The sequence below is a fragment of the Nelusetta ayraudi genome, unplaced genomic scaffold (assembly GCF_046127955.1).
Source record: "Nelusetta ayraudi isolate G7.1 ecotype Tasmania unplaced genomic scaffold, CSIRO-AGI_Nayr_v1 ptg000017l, whole genome shotgun sequence".
Taxonomy (NCBI): Eukaryota; Metazoa; Chordata; class Actinopteri; order Tetraodontiformes; family Monacanthidae; genus Nelusetta; species Nelusetta ayraudi.
In genome coordinates this window covers 8,776,746-8,795,000 of record NW_027466067.1, presented here as the reverse complement: position 1 = coordinate 8,795,000, position 18,255 = coordinate 8,776,746, and the positions used below count along the sequence as shown (strand labels likewise).

Here is an 18,255-nt window from a genome sequence, read left to right as displayed (position 1 = left end):
AATATGACAAATATGAAGACGGAAAGGGAAAGCTGCAAAAAGGAAAAAAACAAAGTGAGTTGCACTTGTGGCAATCTGGCTCGACAAAAGTAGGTTAATTTGGTTCGTTTGTTTAAGCGTCCAGAGAAGCTGCTAATTATTAAATAGATGGAAAGGCTTGATTAAAAATCAAAAAAAAATAATATTCAAAATTACACTTGGCACACACTTATTTGAAACACAACTGGGACATTTCCACATTGTTTCTCTAAAGTCAAGCCATCACAGGGGGTCTTACGAGTCTGTTGGGCTCGTTGGAAAACCTGCTGTCACCTTTAGAAACAAGGATTTTATTCGAGTAAGAAGAAAAGACAGAATCAAAGCCGTACACTGAGCAACAATCCATTAACGCTGCAGGGTATGGGAACAACTGATCCTCGGCACTTTCAGTCTGACACTTTAATGTCTTTAAATGCCTCCAACCCCTATATTTTCCCAACTTCTGCTTCAGGAACTTTGCTCTCGGTGGGATGATTGACTGACGCAGGAGTGGGAAACGCAAAACACTTCCTGCTTTAATGTGCGTAGGCACAAACAAAAAAACAACCCTCATAAACCAGGGCTGGAGTCAAAACAAAAGTGAATAATTGAACAACAAATGAGTTTGTCACACTGAAAGCTTCCTGTTCCTGCAGGACTTGAGGAGACAGTCGGCAAAGGGAGTGAAGGAGGAGTCGGTCTTGCCCTGGTTTGGACTGGTGCAAGGCTGAGAAGGGAACCTGATGGAGGTTCTCCAACAGAATGTGATTGGCTTTGTTCTCTTAAGACAATAAACCTACCATCCAGGTGTCCAGAACTACGACAATCACTTTTGCCATTCAGCGTTTTTTTTTTTTTTTGGCCATGAATCTATTTTAACGTCAATTTCGTACCCGCTAATGGCAGTGAACCGGCGGTATTTGCCTCCCGTTCATTCATTTGGTCGCGTCGGTTCGTGGCCGTGTGCTCATTTGTTGGGAAAATCAAGATTCCATGAGGAGAAATCAGGAGAAGACGAACGCGGTGGAGAAGGCTTCAGTTACCTGATGCAGGGCGGTGAGGCCGTCTTCGTTGCAGAGGTCCGGGCTCACGTTATTCCTCAGCAGGTAGCGCACTGGAGGGAGAAGGGGATGGAGAAGGACACGGTCAAGCACACAGGTTGGGGAAAAAACAGAACTCGGACGTTTGCTGCAGTGATAATTAAAGTGGCGATTTCCCCTCAGTTGGCTTAACAAAAAAAAACAAAAAAAAAAACCCAGAACTTCCTTGTTGGGACGTTATAACAAATCCAGCCGCCTTGCAGCTCTGCACAGTCCCACTCTCACTGATTAAAAAAAAAAAAAAAAAAAAAAAATCTATGGCTGCACGTTGAGATATTGTGAAAACACTTTTGACTCCGGCGGCGAGGTCGCACCACGTTCGGCGCCGCACCTGCCCTGCTATAAATTCAATATTTTAGAGAGTGAGAGAGCAAACATGGGGCCGCGGAATGAGGAGCGTGATGAGATTCCGCACGACGCTCATCCTCCGTCAGCCGATTGCGGCTGCTGCCGCTGCCGTCTGCCTTCACCTTCCTGGTACTCGCTGAAATCGCCGCCGCCGATCAATCTGCCATCCATTAATCTCAACTGCATCATCCCTTCAGGAGCTTTAATCTCTCAAATCATCGGCTCCCATGACAGGACGTTACCCAACTGACCTCACGGAGGGGTGGGCAGTGGCTCAGTGTGTGTGTGTGTGTGTGTGTGTGTGCGTGTGTACGTAGCATGATGTCATGACGCTCGGGATTACATTGTTTGCCCGCCGACCATTTTGAAGGCGTAAAACCTTTTGGCTCGCACCCTAATACACAAAATATCAGCTATCATCAGCTGAATACTGGCCACCTGTCAGCTAGCGCTCGTAAATCTGAGCAGGAAGCGGCTCTCGGCGTCATCATGATCCTCAGGTTTTGGCCGGCAGAGCCCAGCTGAGAGGCAGAGAGTGTAGAAAGCAGCTTGCGATGCTGAATGTTGGGCGGAGGGATTTTTTTGCGACGGCATCTTGCTCTCCAAAGAGGAAAGATGAGACCACATTGTGTGTGTTTAGGTTATATTTATCGACGAGTGCTTTATTTGAAAGGGTTTTCAGTTCTGTTCAACCCGCTGACATAATGGAGAACAGACAACCCGACAACTGGATTCAGAATTGAAAATTTCATTTTCTTTATTTGTGCTTGTGACATCGAGTCATGATTGACATTTTGAGGCTGTTTTTTCTATTTTTCTATTTGCCGGTACTTCCATCTCATTGACGTATGGCAGCAGCACGCCGGCAGAGATTAAAAGCTGATTACTTTAATGAATTTCTTTTTAATTGTTTTGACGCTGGCTTTGCAGGACTCAACATTTTACTCGGAGGCGTGAAAAATGGCAGTTATTCAGAACTTCAGATATTTTTTTTTATCTGTGCAGCCACTGCATCAGAAAGTGTTTGTGAATCATCTACTTTTGTGGCAGGAATATCACAAGCTAGCTGTCAGCTAGCCCAGCTGACAGCTAAATACAGGAAGTCGCCAGAGACATTTCGCTGTAGACTGTCCAGGTGAAAACACTCTTTCAGAGTGCAAGTACAAGATGCAGGCTGTCAGAACCTGCCTCCTCCCAGACAAGTCCAAGTTAACAGTTAAAAAAAAACAAAAGCGCTTTCTATTTTTCTCTCATTTTCATGCAGATTTAATGCCATAAATTGAATTCTGTTCAAGTTTTGGAAACCACGGCTTCTCCTTTTTGTTCTGTGCCACACTGTCACATTTCAACGCTCTCTCTCTCCTGTCACCCTGTGCATTTTATCCGTCTCTTTAACCTTTTCTTCCTCCCACATCAAGGTTTCTGCACTCTGCGTTCCATTTGCTAATTTGTTGTGTGCTGTCAAAGGTTTCTGCAGGTTTTCCACCGTTTGGGCTTTTTTTTTTTTCTTCGCTGAAGTGGTTTTGATTTATGCATAAGTTTGCCCAAATGCGGTTTTAGTGTTTTGTCTGTGGGAGGACAAGACTGAAAGTAACACAATTTTTTTTTTGTTGCGAGCGAGGTTCCATTTCAGTGACGACACGGCCATCACTTGTATACCGCTGCTGAAAAAGGTGTCACTTTGGTGGCACCTCGGCATCGTCTGCTTGCTTTATTTTTCCTGTTTTTACCCCGAAGTTCTGAACTCTTCCTTCTGACTGGACTGAAGTGACCGTGAGCTGCGCCTGTCTGCACCTGGCTCCTGCTTGCTGTTATGGTGATGCAACCAATGGCAAAAAGGAACTGATATATTATTACTTAAAATGAAGTATCAGAACAGACTTTTTATGTGTATACACAATGTATGTATACAATGTATGTTATGTTATTACATTGTTATTGTTATGTTATTACATTGTAATAACACAACCAATTTTAGCCAAACACTGCCGAGGTTCTTTCATCGATGATGAAGATAGATGGAAATGCAGCGATCACAACATTAGTTAAATTTTCTCCTCTCTGACAGAGGTCTCTCTATTAGGCTGCTGATGAGCATCACTGTTGATTTCCACCTCTGATCTGACACCCCCGCCGTCATAATTGCGAGTGATCCCTCCAGCCGTCGACGCAGGAGCGCAGCGGTGGGGACAAATCAAACACCGGCAGCCTAAAATCCAAGGCCAGCGAGTCTGAATCGCACAAAAGCCACGGCGTGGAGAGAGTATAGACAGAAGTGAGGGTTCTAAGGAACGAGGTGGAGAGCAGGAGTATGCATTCACACAAGAATGTATGGAATTTAAAAGGAAAAGGGTACTTAGCCTGCTTTTTCATAAAGTAAGAGATGTATCTTTAAGTTACACTGCATTCATTGAATGCCTTCCGAAGTACGACTGACTCACTGTGTCTTTTATTGTGGTTTTACCAGAAGTGGGCGGCGGGAAAAAAGTACTTTTAAAGACCTAAATGTACTTAAATGCCCAGTTTGTAGCAGGCGGCAAACTCTTAGCAACTCCACTAGCCAGCCCAGAACTTATATGCAAAGCAGTGTTTGTGAACAAGCAAGGTGTGTATTGAGGTTGACGAGAGGCCTCCACTCGCCTCCTCCCTCAAACTGTTGCCATCTGCAAGACGTTACTGCAGCATTTTTGCATGACGGGGGAAAAAAAATATAGGTCCAAACTGTCTTTTATCCCTCAAGCCGTCACATTTTTAAATATGATGAGAAAATAGGATCGAGCTGGTCCGGCCATAACGCTGTATGATGTGGACATACTGTCAGAAGTGTACGTGTATGTAAATGTATACTCGGCAAATTTATATTTTTCTATCTATTGGCTGTAATTTAACTAAATTATATTCAGGATGTATCTTTACATTTAAAGAGCCGGTTCTGTTGTAAAGTTGCAGGCCTTGTTTGCAGTTTGCTTTCTGGCCAGTAGGGGCAACTTAGCCCATATGCAGGCCCTTTAAGCCTTGATTAAATGTCGACTAAACAAAATCTGTCTTTTGGGTTCCAAGCACTAAACAACAGACTGTAATGGGAACCCCAGCACATAAAACCAGCTGCGGTTTGTTTTTCTTTATTGCACAAGTCTTTCTAGGACTGCCTAAATACCATGTTTATCTGCTGGAAGAAATCACCAGTGAATTTTAATGAACTCAACTTAAATGAAGCCATTATGCAGAATGCAGCAAGCGCGCAAAATCACAGTGTTTTCCTTCCACAGCCCCCTTTTCCCCTCAGAGGAGGCGACTGAGTGCTCGTCGTACGATGTGAATCTCAATCAAGTAGGCTGTTGTGTGCAATCTGATTTTTCAGTTAGCTACGAGCAAACAAACCGCGGAGAATACAAGTGACAGAGACGTGAAAACCAAACAACCGTTTTTGCGACTTTCCCTCCCAGTGGACGTATTGCGAGCCTGCAAAATCCACACAGATATGCTTCCAGGACTTGGTGTCAAGCTGCTCGGGTGAAATTAGGGTATGAAAAAAAAAACATTTTACAAATACTTGAAATTTGGTTATTTCGAAATGATCCACATGTGGCTGTAAAAACACAGAGACACTTGATGAAAAATGCTCGGTTTTCGTCGCGGTATAAGTTTACAAATACGCCGACCGATTAAACGGCGTCTCTGATGTACGCCAATATCGACGTGTCGCTCACACGCAGCCCAGCGCACTTTGGCAATAAAGCAGGAGTCGGGGGTGGGGGGGGGGGGAGCGTGCAGAGAAGACAGAGAGCAGCTGTGGAAGAAAAGAACAGCTCAGCAGATGGTTGCAGCCTTACTGCAGCTCCGCCGTGGTGCGTCAGCAGCAGAGCTGTGCGAGCGGCCCGAGCCCATCCATCTGACACTAAACGGCCGCGCAAGACCCGATCTTATGCGTGCAAACGAAACTGCACAAACAGGTCCGAAAAACAGCGCCGGGGCCCCGTCGGCCGTCGAACCGCGCGCATGGCGAGAATGAGCAAAGTCAAGAGAAACACAGCTGCAGGCGAGCCGTATTCGGTCACAGCCAGTTACTGAAAGACATGAAAGCGATGATAAAGCACACAGCTTGCACTGTCACGTAGTTTAATCAAAACACGGTGCTGGCGAGATGCGTTGAAGCTGCGCGTCGGAGGTGAACTCCAGAGCAACACGGCCAGGCTTGAAGAGCCCTGAAGCGAAGCAACGACAAAAAGAAAAACCCTACAGAATGTGGTTAACAGCTTAACTTGGGCTCTATGTCTCAGTTCCTGTGCATGGTTTCCACAGGAACAAGAGTTGCAAAATGGCAAGATTCAGCAAAAGCTGTACAGACGCCACACGAAACGTTTAAGGGAATAACAACAGGACAGAAGACAGAAGACAGACGCGTCGTGTCTGGATGCTTTTTAACGGCGACTGACGGTTCTGGCGGCCGACGGATCACGACGGTCTTCGGGCCAGGGAGGAGAAGCCTGCTCCACGCGTCGCGTATCCTGCACTCACAGCGCTAGTCGCTGATGCCGAGCTCAGCAGCGCAAACTCAGCCGGTTGGAGAATCCCATTACGCTGCTGCTGCTGCTGCTGCTGCTTGACACATACGCTTCAAACTAGGGGAGTTGGTCGGGAGTGTACGTCTTACCAAACTCTCTCGTGAACTGATGCCTCCAGGTGTGAACCGTGCTGTATCTGCTCTCCTCCTGGTATTTATCTGCAGTGTGCGTGTGCTCTTTTTAACGTGCCTTTTTGAAGCTTGTGTCTTGCCTTCTGGGACTCGGCGCCTATATGTGCAAAAGGACTAGCTTGGCAGAGTCCAGGTCAACGTTTCCCCTGGGAGTGCAGCAAAGAGAGTATCTATGTAAATGTTCTGAATCTGTGCATCTACCCATCCGCCTCTCTATCTGTCTGTCAGTCTACCCATCTGTCGGTCTATCGAGCTACCGCGGCAGCTTCACAAAGTACTGAAATGTGACGGCGACAGCGCCACTTACAGTGTGACGCCCTCAGGGACGCTAGAAGTCAGTCAGAAGTTAAAGTAGCGACGGCAGCCAACAGTGCAAATTGAGGGATATCCAATGAGATGTCATTAAAGCCCATCTGCTCGTGGCAAATCAGCAGGCCAGCATTGAAAGTAAAAAATAAGGGTGTTTATTTTGCATTAAAGTCCCATTTTTTGTAACTACAAGAATGCAAAATAACAGAAAGGCACCGATGATCTGTGTAACTAACTGAGAGCGGCAGGACACTTTCCTCAAAGTGGCTGCTCTCTGGGCATTTAAAGTGGCCACGAAACACATAACCAAGTTATCATAATTTTCAAAAGGTTTCCCACCCTAAAAACATTAAACATGTTTTAACACTGATTTCAAAATACGGCTGATTAAGTTTAGCTTTTCAACCAACGGGTGGTGCCATTGCTATTGTGTGGGTAAACGTTGGCCGAACTTGTTAACCCAGTCTTGTCAACATTCACAGAGTCTTCTTCTACTAAGTGGTCACTTCAAATTCTTGTAGAACTGTTGACTGGTGGAATCTTGCTCTTTTTAAAATCATGATGACTATGTTTTATGTTTCATGTCTGCTTTAAAGACAAACCTTCAAACTTGTTTAAAATTCACCGACTTGACCGATAGTGACTTGAGGCTGGCGCCATCACCGCCACTGCAGAGTCACTTTGGATTTTTGTTGCTGTTGGCGCAACAACCACAGGTCATGGGGAATTAACTGTGGCAACATTACATAAAATAAATACATTCATTCAGTACATTAGTGCCGCTGTGCAGCTACGACTCCTCTCCAGCAGGAGAGTCCTTCGCACCGCTACAGCCGTCCCCCCCGTCCCCCCACCCGCCCTCCCTGTACTGTTTACACAGTGCACGTGACACTCTCAGCACTGTCAACACTGTCACGCCTTAAGTGGTGGCTGCACAATTGCTTTATTAAAGAACCTGCCGGCAATAATTAAAGACTCATCAACCAGACAGCGCTCTGGTAGCTGCGATGGCGCTAACCTAAACACACTCAGAACTCAAAGTGAAAAACATCATCCCTCGAAAATCCACCGATGCTGCACAAACTTTAACGCACAATTCATAAAACCGATAAATAAAATCCACAGGGGATGAACAACCAAAAAAAGACTGTTGCGCAGAGCATTGAAAGCACCACCGTCCCGCTCTGCTGGCCGAAAGTTATACATTTTAATATCTGTGGAGGGAGCCGGAGCGAGATTGACTAGCTCACACGCTGCGCGGACACGCTCACCAAGGCCGAACAGCTCGACACTGGGGTGTGTTTTCAGGCTGGGCGTGTGTGCGTGTGTGTGTGTACAGCTGCTGAGTTGTCACCGTCAGCTGGACGAGCTGAGCGTCAGAGTTCAAGGGGGCGGGGGAGGGGTTTTGGTGCAGACAGACATGAAGTGAGAGGGAGAGAAAACACAGAGGAGTTCTCCCCTTCATTTTGTGTGCACGGTTGTTGTGTCTCTGCAATCCTTTGATGCATATTTTATGTTAAGCTCTGTCATTTAATTTCTTTCCTTCTTGTCTGCGTGAAATGGTGGACGTGTCGGAACCTGTTTTGTGCGATTCTGGGACTGACGTGTCGCTACAGCGTGTTGACGGATTTTAAATAATGATGCACGAGTCGTGCTGTTACGTTCAGCGGCGATGGTTCCTTATATGAAGGGTGCCGCAGCGGTACGCCGGCGTGCACACAGAAGCAATTCTCTGTTCATTATTTCTTTAGAACACAGGGGGAGGACACATTATCCCCTGTTCAGAAAGTGTGAACTGGCATTTGAATATAGAATCCATCTCTGCTCCCTGCAGTGTTCATGTGTTGTTCTGCCCGATATTACTTCATTACACAACACAGGCCTATATGTGGAACGGAGAAATCTTTAAAAAAAAAAAAAAAAGAAAAGAAGAAAACAACTCTGCATGACTGTCATAAATTCTCCAAAAAGGCAAAGCTCAACCATAATGAGACTTGGACCACAGTTCCGGACTGCAGCTGGAAGATTGATGGCCAAAACATTCTGTCGTGTTTAAAATGAGACGGGAAGAACGTGACATTTCTGCTGTTCCAATAGAACTCTGCAACGTGAACACAACGTAGATTCGGGGCAAGTGTCTTCGGCATCGCCTCGTGAGATCGCAAACTCATTCTCTTTACTTCACATTTCCACAAAAACACGGTCTGAGCATTCCAAGTGTGAGATAAAGACTGGAATGCTAGTCCAAGGAGACGCTGACATGAGTCAACACATATGGTAAATGGACTGCACTTATATAGTGCTTTTTTAGCACTTTCACAGTAGCCCAAAGCACTTTACAAAGGCCCTGCATTCATCCATTCACACACACACATACACACACACACACACACACACACACACACACACACACACACACACACACACACACACACACACACACACACACACACACACACACACCAATGGGTGGCTGCTACCATGCAAGGCGCTGCCAGCCCCAATTCAAGGTGAAGTGTCGTGCCCAAGGACACAACGACAGACTAGGATGGAGCGGGATTTGAACCGCCAACCTTTCGTTTGTCATTGGACAACCCGCTCTACCTCCTGGGCCACAGTCGCCCCTTATATAGCATATTTTAAGTTGTGTAAAGGTGAAGGGTAATGTAATTTAATCACTGGAAACCAAGCAAACAGCACTGACCAACATAACACATCTATAAGTCTTTCCATACAACGGAAAACTCGTGAGATGCCTGAATGCGCTGCATGATCACTTAGGACAATCTTCATGGCTGATGGTGCAGCGGTAACTTAGCCGTTAGCGAACTCAAGATCTCCTTACTGTGGGTTTTTTACTCAAGAAATTCCCCAAAAAAAGCAAGAACGCAACTGGTGAGGCGTGTGTTGGGCCGGCGTCTGGCGCAGTGGAGGGAACTTTCCAATTAGAGGCAGTTCTAAGGGCAAAACTGCCGTGTTGTTGAAGAGAAGAGGGCCGCCAGAAATTGCTCGTTAAAGTGAGGAATGCAGAACGTTATCTCTGAAAGCGCGATGCATCAAACCTCGAAGCGAAGTGGCCGCAGCAGCAGAAAGAAGCAATTCACGCCAGCTCGACTGAAGATTGGAAAAACATTACCAGTTCTGACGGGCCGTGATTTCTGCTGTGACATTTGGACGGCGGTGTCAGAATTGTGGGTAAACAACATGAAAGCATGGATCCATCCAGCCTCATTAACTATCCAGGCTGCTGCTGCTGCTGGTGTGAGTGGGTAAGTGCAAAATGGGCATCACTCAAACAGTCTTTTTTGTTGCAGTTTATTAGCAATAAGAATAAAGTAAATCTTTTCGCACTCTTTTGATGTATAAAGAACATTGACTTGCTGAAAAATCCAGTTTGTATCTGGACGGAACAGAGCACATGCAGAAGGACGTGTGTGTTACATGTATTAATAAAGGCTTAAGAGTGATTCTTAATGCAATATGTCAAAAATGTAGGTACATAATTCAAAAAACTGACTGGCAATCAAATAAAGTGGGTCAGTGTGTCTCCACCACAATAATGTCTGAGTCCAAACTGCCAAGCAGCCAATAAACAAATCCAGTTTTACAAGATGTTTTGTTTGGTCTGGAACTCCCCTAAAAAAAAAAAAAATATCTTAAAAAATACATCTATCTTCTTTCAGAGCTCTGAGAGGAGAGTCTCTGAAATGTTGCACATCACACAGGCAGACGCAACGGCACCACAAGATGCAGCCAGACGGCCTCAAAAAAAGAAAAAGAGAAAGTAAAATATAGTTGGAGCTGCAGACATAAACACATGAATGTGATTCCAATCGCTGTGTGCCACCACCCATGGGACTTGGCAAAGAAAGAAAAAAAAACACGCACACACAAGAATCTTTAAAAAGCAGCCCGTTAGTTGGAGGGTCAACACAAAAGCCAGAAACGGAGCCGGGCTGGAATCTCGCACAGATCTTCTGGGGCAGAGCCCCATAAATTTCCGACGAGATGCTTCCCAAAAGATGAAAGATAAGGTGCAACAAACAAGCGCACAGGAAGAGAAAAACCGCCCTTCCTTCCTGTTATCATACTGTGACTCCACAGCGGCGCGGGTGTGCCGGCGTGTTTGTGCGACGCCAATGGAAACAGAAATCCCGGGCGACCGAGTCCAACATTCACGTCGGGAGCTTCCTGAGCTCTGATCATGGATATGAAATGTGACCGCGGCGGGAAGCGAGGAGGGATGAAAACGGTCGCCGGTGGTCTCCAGGGGTTGTTCACGAGGGTAATCCCGCTTCTCTGATGACAGAAAGCGGCGTTGCAGAATTTAAAAAAGCTCTTCATGATTCATTCTGTTCTTCCGAGTTGGCCTGCAACGCCGCCCTCAGTCGCAACGTTTTTGCCACAGACTGCCCGACTTTGTTCCTCCATGAAAAGAACGACAGAAAAATAGCTTTTTTTGCGCGCAGGGTGAGATTTACAGACGCCAGACGGCACCCCCCCCCCCCCCCAAAAAAAAGAAGCTCCTCCACACCGAGCGAAACACTTCAGGGTGCGACCTTCACTTGGCGGGGAGGGAGAAAATCCTCTCTCATCCCATCCTCCAAGACACCAGCGCCAGCAGGTGCTGAGCAATGAGGCTCAGGCTCAGCGCAGGTGCACAGGAAAGCGGCTCCTTCAATGTTACCTTTGTTTTGTCGTCTTCCTCATAAGCCGCTTTCCCACTGACATTAGGCGGTCAACGCCATTTTTTTTTTTTAAACCCTCTAACAATTTTGGCATTGACATCTGACATCTAAGCATTTGGCCCCTTTCCCACTGGTCCCACTTTCACCGCTGCAAGTCTGCTAGCGTCGACGTCATTGCGCTGATATCGCGTAGATGAGGTGCGACAGAATTCAGGGAAGTAAACAATGGAGAGCAACATGGAAGCGAGTCCAGCGGTGGCCAGTGCACTTTGTTGTTGGGCACTTTTGACTGTAAAAAGCCAGAGGACAATGAACAATTTTCGAGCGCTTCGGTACGTGATTTACGCTGCGACTGGCGCGATATTATGACGTAGCGCAAGTAACGCTAAACGTCGTAACGAGCGGCAGGTAACAGATGCGATGTTGACACGCGTCTGGCTTTACCGCTGCAAGCCGGTCGGAGCAGAGCCAACCAAAGCCGATTTTAACCCAGGTCACTTGCAAGGGTTGTTTGGCGCTGATTGACGCGGGTCAGGGAGCCTTTCCCGCTGCCCATTGTTAACGGGATTTTTGGCCAGTGGGAACACAGGCTTTTTTCGTTTAACTGTGTCCCCTGGGAAAACACAGTCAATCGTCAACCATCAATTCAACAACCAAAGGTGTCTCGAAGTGCTATGCACAATCAAAGAGAAAATCAACTGTTCCCTCCTGAGCAAGCAAAGCCGGGGGAAAACCACCCCAGTGGGAAGAAACCTCCAGCAGACCCCAAGCCTGGAGGGCGGCCGTCTGCTGCGAAGGACACAAGTTGATGTTTCTCTCCAACAACTAGCAGGAACAGCCTCACATTTTATTCTGCCGCCACGTTGACTTTCTATTCATTTTTTTTTTTTTTTTTATTCATTTAGCTGTTTTACGACAAGGCTTCTTTTAAACACTTTAAACAGGATCTCAATTATTTTTTATATCAGTGAACTGCAGTCGAAGGTGATGTTTTTCTCTGATGTTCACTGTTTTTTTCCCGCTGTGGGTGTGTTCTCCTCTCAGTCCATAACAGCAGGGTGTGGTGGAGAGCAGTCGCAGTATCGCTGTTTAAATACACTCTCTCACACACACACACACACACACACACACACACACATAAACCAACTGTGTGTTGACCTTCTCTTCTGTCTCGTTCACTTCCTCATTGTCTTCTTGCTCTCACACACCGTAAATAAACACGTTTTTGCAAATAGCTGATGACATCATGCGCTGCATCTCTGCATCTCTCCATCTCTGATGTATTGCTTCACGCGGCCGAGACTGCAGACTTTTTTCCGCTCTTGCACGCACCGGTTGTCGAGAAGAAACCCCACACAACCTCTCTGTCAGACTTGTTGGGCCGACTGTTCTCCACGATGCCTCTCGGCGGGAGTGCCTAACGAATGCAGCTTGATATTGTCCTGCTGATAAAAGCAGGGACATTCCTGAAAGTGACATCATCCTGTCCTGAAGGCTGCATATATGGTGCCCAAAAACGTGCCATGGCATTAAACAACACTGCAGTCTCAAAATATGCTGTTTTTGGGGGAATAACTTGACATACTGTGAAATCATTTTGCTGCTTTTACAATAAAAAAAAAAAAAAAAGGAAGCAGCGACTCCACTGAGATGTTGCCTTATGGATTCATTGTGTTTTAAATGAACCTGCCTTCATTCAAAGACATAAAAAATATGGCAATTTAAAACTCAATTACAACAGCAAGATCTTATTTGGATTCACGACTCAATTTCTCCAGCCATTACACAGATTCCGTCGTCCGTGGTCGCGAGGAGCTATTTTCAATCTTAGCTCCAAAATAAGAAAACACAATTTTCAACCCAAAGTGGGTCTGAAGGTCATGATGGCTGCTAGAATCTAACTGGTGACATTACCACATCTCCCATTATAATGTTTTGCGCTAAAAATGCCTCTTTAGATTTTGAATAGCTCGTAAACAACTCAAATGATTCTTTGATGTCCATTAAATCCAAAAATAACAACACGTGTTGATAAATTTAAGATGATAAACGGGTCCTGCATCAGATGCTCCTCTGGCGAGCTCGTCTCTGCGCTCCCTGTGGGTTGTGCAGGAAAATGGGTCACTTTGCACATCCAGAAGTAGCAGCGAAATGACATTGGTTTTAGTAGGCCGTTAGGAGAGAACATCGGTGATATAATTAGCATTCCGTAGCGTGTTATAATTATCATCCACATGATGAGCTATTAAGGGGCTTAATTGTATCTTCGGCTGGACAGATTAAATAGGATGGCGACGCCGGGGAGACAAAACAAACTGTAGGTTTAGATGAGCCAGGTGCTCCCTGACTGACCGTCGGCTTGTTATTAATTCAGCCGGTCATCGCCGCACTGATTGGTTCTGTGTTGCGCTCCATGTCGACACATTCACTTCCAGGTCAATTTGCCGCCCTGTTGCATCATCCTGAAGTACAATTATGAAGTAGCTGTTGCATTGTAAAACAAATACACATATATATATATATATATACATATATATATATATATATATATATATATATATATATATACTGTACAATAAAATCTCAGATTGCGCAACATAAAACTACTTGAATCAAAACAATTACGTTAATGTTTGGCCTATCACAAATGATAATTTGGCTCGTTTATACAGTAATGGGGTTGAGATGGTTTTGGTTGGGCGCCTCTTAGGTGTTATATCCACTAGCTGTTATTAAAGTGAGTGGAGTCATTGCAAACTACACTTGGCTACTTAACTTTAGCCACAGCCAAAACTTTATGGATTTTTCAAAATTAGATCCAGTCAAACAGAAAAGACGTCAGAGCCTATTTGATTTTTTTTTCCAATCAATTTAGAACACCCCAAAAAAAATGGAATCAGTTTCTAATGGTATACATTTAGAGGTCTTTCCCAGATTGACAGTATTCCATAACGGCGGTTCCTGCTGAATGCCCGTTTTGGGTACTTCCACGTCGGCCTCCTTTTGGAAACCAGAAGCTACGTCCGCCTTTTTTATACAGTTAATGATCCTGTCACAAAGAATGGACCAGATGGGCGAGCTGAGTTACACTGAGGTGTCATCACAAAAAGGAGGGAATCAGGCGCGCGCACGATCAACAGGAGGTGCGGCATCCTTGTTGTTTGCCTCGGTAATGCTGGGGATAATGCAGCGGAGTCCCTTCCAATTAGCTGCGGCGTGCGTGCTGGAAGGGCTTTAAGATAGCAGGCGAGCATTGATTATAGCTTGTTAGTTAGAGAGACAGAGGGATTAAAGACGGAGACAGACTGCTGGGGTAACACCGAGAGACAGAGGGAGGTCACTGTTACTGACAGATTAGACAAAAGCTCAAAGGCAATTTGCCAGGGAAACAGCAGCCGTCAGTCGTCGGTGTTCCGAGTTGAACCAAAACAGAATAACAAAAGACGTGCGTGTCTCATTTCTGAGGCTTTGATATGTTTTGCTTTACAGCTGTCAGCTGTGGCAACATGTTTGATCAGTAGTGTAATCACTCATCTAAATCCAGACATCGAGGTAACTGGAATTGAGATAAATGTTTGTCAGAGGACAAATCACATCTCTCATCCAAACACGAATCTCACAGTGTTATCAAACCAGAGAATTTTTAACTGTTTACCCGAAATGACTGATGTGTTTAAGCTGCAGGAAATTAGGTTTATTTTGAAAGAGCAAACGAAGTTTAACAATTGTGGAGCATTTTCAGTTGTATTTCCTCAAGTAGCTGTGTACCCTAGTCATTGTGGTTACCTCTCTATAATAAAACATTTTAGTATATAATCCTAAAGTAGTTTAAAATCAGGCTGTGTTAGTTGCAAGTATGGTAGAGAGAACAGTTGTATTTTTGTAAACATTTTTCTCACAAATTATCTAATAGCTGTTTTAGTCATGGACCTTGTGCATCTCAATAAACTATATATACATGTTGATGTTCATGCATATTTTATTTAGCGTCACGCTTTTAGCTGATGAAACGTTTGGTGTGCATTTGCAATCATCATCATCATCATCTTTCAAATGAATGCAGATTGACTGGCATAGACCTGACCTGTTTTTTTTTAGTTTTTTTTTTGCCGTGTTAAAAGCCGACACTCACTCTGCATCTCATTCTGAGTTTTCATGTGTTCCTGCACATCCAATTACTGATCGCTCACTGCGCTCCGAGGGTTTCACATTATCATTTTAAGTGTTGCTAATGAAGAAAGATGGCCCTGTTTGGCCTAATCCTGGCTGGATAATCCAGACTCCTATGGCGGGATTTGCTGCATGGTGGACCACTGCTCGCTCGGGGTGGAGGTGGAGGCAGTCACCACGAGGCGATTTAAAATGAGTCGGGGGTGGGGGTGGGGGTCGGGGGGTGCTGAACAGGCACTTGAGGGATTGGATGGTCTCACGCTGCTGCTTAAACTCCTCTGGCAGGTCAGCAAACAGGCAGGGGGGCCATAATCAGTCACTGATGAAGAAGAGCTGGCTATATGAGCTGAGTGGCTCTCATATCTGCATAATGTTGTGTTGTGTATGTGAATGTGAGCCTGATACATTGTTGTAGTTTGCCATGTAGTTACAGATCTACTCTATACGTGCATCACCATCTCAGCCATTAACAATTTTAACAACTTTACATTAAAGCTCAATAGCACTTTCTACAACTCTGACATTTCTCCTATTCATCTTATCAACCTCCAATAGACAGCATTTTCAATTGGTCTTCCACAATAATCGACTTTATTCATGGGTGACAAGATGGGAGGAAGAAGGACAAGAAGCTGCTGCTGCAAACTGCTCTGAAAAACCACAGAAGAAAACCAGTCAGGAGAAGCTACTGCTAATGCTGCTAATGACAATAGCATGGATGCTGCTAGCAGCAGCTTAATTGGAACTAGATGGAATTTTGAAGTCAGTTGACGTAATTTCTTGGTAGATAACATATTTTTCTGCTTTGCCCTAAGCTGTTTATAACAGGCGAGAGTTTTAATAAAAACACCGGTTCATAGCTTGACTAGCCAGAGACTGGACACCTGTGGCTAATGGTCACGCTCACACCAATAGCATCAATCTCCTGACTGGACTAGCAGTAACAAATCTAAATGGTCCATTTGACTGTGATGGACCATTTTTGTTCCATCTGGGAGGACAATTTACAATTTTTACACTTATTTTGGTGGGGGGATTTGTTGATCACACATATACAGCAAATACACAGACCAATATGTCTCTTCCAATTCAGTCCAGACAGCCATTTCTCCTAATACTGAAGTGTACAAAATTTTTTCTGTTCACTTTGGTTGGGTTCAGTCAATCAAAACAGAAATAGAATTACTTATGATCAAGATTGACGGAAGTACAAAAGAACAGCAGGATCTCTGTTGCTGTTTAATAATGACAGATTTGCTGATGGGAGAGCAGAGCTGTCATCTAACTTGATATTTGACAAAAAATATCAGATAATTGTAAAATAGCAACAAAAACGCCAACTTCGCCAACCCCTCATCCAGCCTGTCATCGCCACTATACATCTGTGGAATGCATGGGGTGTAGATGGATGACAAGCAATTGCTGTTTCGAGGACCCCTCTCCATAATTGCCTTGGCACCGCGCGTTAGCCACGTTATTATAACTGCGCATGGAGAGCCTTAAAACCCGCTCTCCGTTTCAGCCCACTGGCGTGAGCTGTATCCGTCCATTTATTATCTACTACCACTAATCTTATTTAGGGTCGCAAGGGGCCGCAGCCTCACGCAGCATAGTGCTCGTCATTAAAATTTCATTCCCCGCTTAATTCTCCCCAGATTGCCTCCCAAATATTTCCCCAGTGTGCAATATTCACCTCCAGTGGCGACGGGCAGCCATGGCTGGACGCTGCCCTGTGATGCAGCAGCAGAAGCAGCAGCAAGAGCGGCAACAATGAGGCACAGTGTGTGTCTTTGCAGCTGGGGCATGGCAGCCTGGACCTTTTTCTGTGCCTGGCTCAGTTTCCATGGATATGAGAGTTAACTTGGCTCTCCCGGGAGATTTGACTGATGTGGAAGAGAGGGGAGGAGAGGCACAAGAGCCCTGCAAGCTTTTTTTGGCATAAACTATCTGCGCCGCTTCGTGCAACACTTCAAGATCACATTTCAACCAGCGGTCAGTACGCATCAGAGGAATTTATTTTGGAGTGGTTTTAAAAGAGGTGAAAGCAATGAAAAATAGGAGGGTTCAATGACATTAGATAAATGTTCCAATGAATTCAGGGGACATGACATGCCCCAGCGGAAATAGATGAACCTTTGTTGTCGGGCCGCAGTTCCGCAGCCAAGAAACAATCTCAGCTACGGAGCAGCAGAAGCCAAAATCCCAATTATCCTGGAGCCCAGAGTGTCCCAATTCAACAGGCTGCACCGATGCCCAACACAAACAAGTCATAAGCGTGGCATTGTGCATACTAATTCAACCACTCCACATTGTTTTAATGTCCGAAGACGCAGCGAACGCAGACACGGAGACTGGGTCCCCTATGCAGGCCGAGGCACGTGAAGAGCAGCGAGGAGGCGGCCGTGCCGGTCTGACGAGCCCACGGAGGAATGTTAACTTAGGTAGGCGGAGCACATGGAGGGCAGAAAGAGGCTTCGGATGACCCCAAAGCTTTGGGCACGATGAGAGCAGCTCTGATCACAAAGGCTTGACGGGGAAAATTAAAAAGACACCAGGATATGAACTTTTATTTTTTAGAGACGGAGGCAGAGTCAGCCAGCAGCAGTGTTCGCATATCGTTAAATGAACACACACATAACCTGCATTTTTATCAAGCTCTCATATGTGCATAATATTGCTTACTGGGTTTGTATAGAAAATAAAAACCCAGAAAGTTAGAAAGGAGAAAAAAATAATTCTCTCCTTAAAATGTTTAAAGACCTGAGCAGTGGAAACGCATGTAGCTGAGTTTTGAGTCCCCGGGTCAACCTGAATGGTGCATCAAAAACTGCCTTCTACTCCGAGATGATACAGTCAAAGCAGAAAATGAAAACGAAACGAGGCACGTAAGAGGCGGGGATAGCAGCGTTCCAACAATCGGTGCAGC

At 45.3% G+C, this 18,255-nt stretch overlaps 1 protein-coding gene across 5 annotated transcripts in view; it reads right to left on the bottom strand.

Moving 5' to 3' along the window:
- ppp1r16b (protein phosphatase 1, regulatory subunit 16B) overlaps positions 1-18,255 on the bottom strand; it is an 81,246-nt gene that overhangs the window by 26,128 nt on the left and 36,863 nt on the right. For all 5 annotated transcript variants that reach the window (XM_076025247.1, XM_076025245.1, XM_076025249.1 and 2 more), the window contains one exon: positions 1,062-1,132. In XM_076025247.1, the coding sequence (XP_075881362.1) occupies positions 1,062-1,132 (71 nt within the window). The remainder of the gene's footprint in view (positions 1-1,061; positions 1,133-18,255) is intronic.